At 44.6% G+C, this 6138-nt stretch overlaps 1 protein-coding gene across 1 annotated transcript; it reads left to right on the forward strand.

Annotated features, from left to right (window-relative positions):
• The first annotated feature begins 2942 nt into the window (after positions 1-2942).
• Positions 2943-5885, forward strand: LOC147862306 (uncharacterized). The gene is made up of 3 exons (XM_087322916.1): positions 2943-3776; positions 3971-4262; positions 4577-5885. The coding sequence occupies exons 1-3, from the start codon at positions 3123-3125 to the stop codon at positions 5347-5349; spliced, it is 1719 nt and encodes a 572-aa protein (XP_087179042.1). The 5' UTR covers positions 2943-3122; the 3' UTR covers positions 5350-5885.
• The last annotated feature ends 253 nt before the right edge of the window (positions 5886-6138 follow it).

The raw sequence follows: 6138 nt of genomic DNA on the forward strand, positions 1-6138 counted from the left end.
AACGTTGTGGATTGGAGTCTAATGGAATGGACCTAATATTTACAAGCATCTAAAAAGCATGAGGGTTTTGGTATGGGATAATATAATTTAACACTTTCTTCCTCCAAACCAAATCACCACTCACACCCCCATTGTTGAAAACCATAACACTCCCGATAAATTATTTAAGATAGAATCCTCTGACGTATTCCTCTTAAAAAATGTCCCTTGCCCTTACAATGCTCTTAGAAAACTCAATTTCCCAAAAACAAGTATTTGAAAGTGTAGCCAATGTTATTAAATTATTTCACTATCAATAACAAGGTAGAGAAAGAGAGAATTAAGCCAAATAAGAACCAAGCATAAAATCACCAAACATATGGTTGTCGTGAGTGCATCTAAATGTTCAGGGAACCCAATTAAAGGAGATTGAAAATTCCCCCACTAAGTGAGTTTGCATGAGTGAACAAGCATGAAGTGAATGCACTTGCACCATGTACATATCTTCTTAGTATACATCAAGGCATAGTTATAAAGAAAGAACTGAGAGGGCAATGCGAAACCTAAGTTCATTTGGTATGAATGTCATGTATGCATGTGTGATAATGGAGACAAAATAGTAAAGGTGGGAATAGATCAACTGTTATAGTAGCTAGAATAACAATGGCGAAACAAATCACCTGCTAAGTTGAGTTCGAATGAATAGTGTGGCGTGTTAGAATCTAATAATATTGAACCATTTGATGTATTTTTCTTGCAACATATCTTGCACGACAATTATTTTCTGAAATTGGGAAGTATTTTCACAAAAGCGAAGATACAATGTACCTAGACAATGCAATGCTAGTTCAATGTATGTAGACCAAATTACGTGTCCTTAAACAAACGATGATTAGCACTGGTGACATATGAGTAGAAGCAAACAAAATGAAGAGTTGATGTTTCGGGAAGATTACAACCATAGCAATGGGATTTTACCAAATGTCGTCCAAGTCTTGAGAACTACCAAATCACCTCTCCATTTTGAGAATACATCAATTTGCAAAATTTATTAGAATTTCATATGTTTGGGTGAATCCTTATCATTCAAAGGCTATGTTGGTAAATTTTCATTATATAACCCACAATGTGCATGAACTCGTTGTTTGAGACCAAAGTAAGTTCTAATGGTGAAAGCCTGACTCATAAATTTGTTTTTTACAACTTGGTGTCAAACCTTAAAAACTAGGGAGGTACCTATGACCTAGAGCTTCAATATCAAAACAACAGGGGACAATGGAGATACAAATTAGACTATAAATGTTTTAGTTTGTGAACATAAACAACTTGTTGGTGTCAAACCTAAAAAACTATGGAGGTACCTACGACCTGGAGCTTCAATATAAAAAGGATGGGGGATAATGGAGATGCAAATTAGACTAAAAATGTTTTAGTTTTTGAACATGCAAACGTGTGCATGCATGAGTTTGCTTTTGCATATTGAATCCATGTCTTTTTGGCTTGATTCTACACTAACAATGACCCAAAAGACATGATCTTAGTTGTTCATACTTGATCCATGTTATTGGTTGTTCATAACTCTTTGACTACAAAAGCATGTACAGACATTGGTCAACTCGGTTAGGTCTCAAACACGAAGATGGCAATAATTCATGAGCAAAATCAACACGAACGGCGAGTAGGTGGTTAGCCGAAGTTCGACCTGAATTAGCTTACAATAATTTATTAATCCGAAAGTCATGAACTACGTTTGATCTCCTTTGCCCGAAAGTACAACGGCCTATATATGGAAAGGTTAGAGTTGTTGTTTTGCTCGAGCGCGCCGAAGAGGATAATACAATGTATCGAGACTGAGATAGGAAATTTGTGTTTGTTTTTTTTCGGGGGGGGGGGGGGGAGAGGGGTTCAATGTATCTAGACGGAATTTTGAAGGTGTTTGTTTTCTGGTTAAGTACATTGAATGTGGTCAGAAAATGAGACCTCTTATATTTGTTTGGGTTGTTTTAACTTTTTCTTCGTAAGATATGTACAGAAATGAGAAATTATGTCGCCACAGTTTGTCCATCTAATGTCAAAAAATGAAGAAAAGATTAGACTTAAAAAAAACAAATAGTAATATTTGAAAAAGGGCAAAATAAAAAAAAAAAGGTCAGAAAAAATAAAATAAAAAGAAGAGTGCAATTAATTGTTTACTTTCTCTCTTTCTTTTTCTTTTTTTGTTTTAAAGCGGACCACGAGCTTATCCTCTTTTGGATGCTTTTTTGAAACCGAAAGGATATTCCTCAATAATATGCTTTCCTTTCGGTCTTTGTGAGAAAAAGAAATAGAAGGAAAATGGATTAGAAAAATAAAATAAAAAAAAATGAATATCCGAAATCATATGCTTCCATTCGCCGCATCGCTGACCTGGCATTTCTTGCGGCGCCTCGCGCGGCCACGCGGGCTCCCGGTTTGCCACGTCACACGGGGGCCTGCGTGGCTCCGTTGGCGCTGGCCGCCGACGTGGCGCGGGCGAGCCCGGGCACGTCAGCGAGTACGGCCCGGGGGAGATGCCACGTGGTGGGAGCGTGCGACTCGGGGCCACGACACACACGAGCGCACGCGAGAGGAGGTGTTCGCCAGCTCAGCGCTGACGTGGGAAAGGCTGGGGCTTGTAGCACAGGTCAGCAGGGAGCGGGACACGTGGCGGTGTAGCCGAGCCACGCGGGGACGCACGTCGGGGCAGGCGCAGCCGCTAAATCTAGCGGAGGTTGTTGCCATGCCGCTAAAGTTAGCGGAGACGGAGAGAGAAGGGGGGGGGTTAGAAACCAGGCAGAGTTTATTCCTTCTTTTATATTTTTACGATGCTTTCCTATTTAACGTAATTTTTATTTTTATTTTTATTTTATTTTTGGGGCCTCTGAATATATATATAATTCCACTGTAGCAATGTAGAAGGCTCAATAAAAGGGGCAAGAAACCTGCTCCCCCATTTGTCTGCTAAATCTTCATCTTCTTCCTCATCGCCATCGCCATCGCCATCATGTCGACAGATTCTTCTTCTTCTTCTTCTTCTTCTTTCTGAGACCACCATCTCTGCAACACAAGCACCACAAATAAATCCCTAAGAAACCAAGAAGAAGATCAAATCCTTCTCCTTCTCCATGGCTCCGATCTCCCTCCTCCGCTCTTCTACCTCTGCTTCTAATCATTCTTCCTCCGCCTCCGCCGCGGTTATGGCTTCTGCTTCGGCTGCGAGCAAGACCATCCCCACCCCTGCGAGCTCCATCCGGCAGCAGGCTAACAACCAAGCCACTGTCGGCGGAGGAGGAGGAGGAGGAGGAGGCGTCGGCTCCATGGTCCTAAACAATCATTTCAGCCACTCCAAGTACGCCATTAAACCTTGCACCTCCACCAGCACAGTCCGATCCTCCGCCACCGCCGTCATCCCTAGCCATCTCCCCATCAATCTGCCCCGCCCCCCGCCGCCCGACGCCGCCGCTCGTCTCCTCCGCAATGCCAGCAATTTGAACTACTGCAGCAGCGGGAGCAACCACGAGCCGAGCTCCATGTGCCTGGCAGCCATGGTGCACGACTTCCTGGAGGAAGAATCGGACGGATCCATGAACGCAGGAGACCATTTCAACTACAATTTCGTTGAGGCGAGAGGTGGGGCCTGCGGCCTCGCCCGCTGCAACTGCGTCGACGGCGTCTGCAGCGACGTCGGACACGATGATGCCTCAGATCAGTCAGTGCATCAGGGAGCTTCTGCATCAGGAATTTCCAAGAGCACTGAGCAACTGTGCGAGATTCTGGAGGTATGTCGTTAAAATTCAGAACTTCTAATTCTAATCCTTTATGCAACGCTGTTTAAGAGGTATAATTAGCGGTAGCCGAGGAATGCTAATTAAGGCCTGCAATTTAAGGCGGAGGCATGTTAATTAAGATCTGTAAATTCAAACTTGAGCACTGGTCTGCGTAATGCTGATGATGATTAGTGACTGGCTATCAGGGTGTGTCTACTTCGTCTGTCTCGCAGGCGAAACGACCAGAGTTGGCACTACTGTTTGAGGTCGCCAAGGCCATTGAGATGGAGACGGAGGATTTGATGGCAGGTGCAGGCGGAGGCATAGGTAGCTTGGAGGAGAAGCAGTCCATGGATGATGCCTCCCTGGACGGAAACGGCAGTAATAGCAGTTTGATGAACCGTCTCCGTCGTCCCGTCATGAGACGCCTCCGCCATGAAGGTTACAATGCCGCCGTCTGCAAGTCAAGATGGAGCCATCGCGATGGAGTCCCTGCAGGTAGAAATCAAGATCCATGGAATCATATCATCATCGTCATCATCATCATTTGTCTGTCTTTAAAAATCATCATCACATCGTCTGTCATTCATCATCATCATTTGTCTGTCTTTAATAATCATCATCACATATTCTGTCTTTCATCATCATCATCATTCATCTGTCTGTCTTTCATCATCATCATCATCATCATTCATCTGTCTTTCATCATCATCATCATCATCATCATAATCATCATCATCATCATCTTGCTTTAAGCTTCCATAGTTTCTGATCCGTTGCATGTGAATCCTTCTATGATGATGATGAAACAGGCGATTATGAATACATCGATGTGATCCTCGACTCCTCCTCAGAGAGATCCTCTGACGATCAGAAGAGCGGGAAACCGGAACGATTGATCGTGGACATCGATTTCCGGGCCCAATTCGAGATCGCGAGGGCATCGGCACAGTACGCACAATTGCTGGGGGTGCTCCCAAGGATATTCGTGGGGAAGGTGGAGAGGCTGAAGCAGATACTGAAGATAATGTGCGATGCGGCCAAGAGGTCTCTGAAGGAGCAAGGGCTGCACATGCCGCCATGGCGGAAGCTCAAGTATCTGCAGGCCAAGTGGTTCTCGGCGTACCGCCGGACCACGAACGCGGACATGGCCGGCGAAACGCCAGGGTCCGTGTCCGAGGAAGAATGTAAGAGGCAGCAGGCTCGGGATCGTGCGGATGGGATGGACCGGCAAGGCCAACGGCGGGTGGCGGTCGACTTAGACCATCACGACATTCACGAGAGCCGGCTTCAGCTGGCCGGGTGTCGGGGAAGTGCTTATAGGGTCTTCTCCACTGCCTTCACTAAGGAAATGGACATGGTCTTCTTCAACAGCAAGGGGACGAGGCCGGGCCCCGGGCCGGGCCCGGGACCCAGGAGGCCCGCCACGGTGGCCACGGTCGTGTGCACGGACTGGGAACTCCCGGCATTGGAGAAGAAGATGCCCGCCCCTCATGCCGCCCCCCCCTCTGCCGCCATAGCCAGTACTTGCTCAGGCCTCTCCAAAGCTCTCAAGACGTTAGTTAGTGCCAATGTCCTTCTATAAGCATGTATGTAGTAGGATGTAGTAATACATACTAGCCTTCGAAATCCCTAGGCTTCTCGGCTTAATATGGCACATATTAACATTTTCAGCAAGTGAGTTTGCTTTTGCTTTTGCTTTTGGCTTTCGCTTTTTGCTTTTGCTTCTCTCTCTCTCTCGCTCTCTACTGAATCCTTCTTAGAGAAGGGAAGACAAAATGAAAGAAGAAGAAGAAGAAGAAGAAGAAGAAGCATTATTAGTCTCTTATTACTTCAAAAAAGCATATTAAGAGCTAATTTCGACCCGTGTAATTAATCAAAATCATGTAAATATATATTATGTCAAATATGATAATTCTCTATAGTCACACGTGTGGATTGACGAGTCGCCACCTTATTGATGTTTAAGCCATGCACATCTCTACGTGATCAAATTTGCCAACCTTATCCAAAAGCCATGCAATCCTTTTTACATTTTGCCAAGGATTTTGTCTACGTAGCGTATGAAAGCTGCATGCAATCCATCCCCTCGTTGATTTATTACGATCTTTCCCATTGGTACTAAGATTGTGGGTTATCTTGCTCTTATAAATGCTCATTCAGTTCATGCATGAGTCAAGAAGTTTTGAATCGTGATTCCTATGGATGCAATGAATTGACTATAGTTGGCCTCTTTGAGGTTTGAATCGGCATTTCAAATGAAGCTTATTATAGTGTTGATGTGCGATCATGACCTGGCAAGTATTGTTGAATGCTAAAATTGTAGGGGCCTTTGCTTGCAACGTGGCCATTTTTCACTAGCTAATAGGTTGAT

The sequence above is a fragment of the Azolla caroliniana genome, unplaced genomic scaffold (assembly GCF_043228905.1).
Source record: "Azolla caroliniana isolate FFs.n. ecotype wild unplaced genomic scaffold, voAzoCaro1.0.p SCAF_7, whole genome shotgun sequence".
Lineage (NCBI taxonomy): Eukaryota > Viridiplantae > Streptophyta > Polypodiopsida > Salviniales > Salviniaceae > Azolla > Azolla caroliniana.

Bases quoted from the DNA above. Each gene is read 5' to 3' on its own strand.
- LOC147862306 (XM_087322916.1), top strand. From the start codon at position 3,123: ATGGCTCCGATCTCCCTCCTCCGCTCTTCTACCTCTGCTTCTAATCAT. The intron at 3,777-3,970 runs GTATGTCGTTAA...ACTGGCTATCAG, and splicing joins AACTGTGCGAGATTCTGGAG to GGTGTGTCTACTTCGTCTGT. The intron at 4,263-4,576 runs GTAGAAATCAAG...ATGATGAAACAG, and splicing joins TCGCGATGGAGTCCCTGCAG to GCGATTATGAATACATCGAT.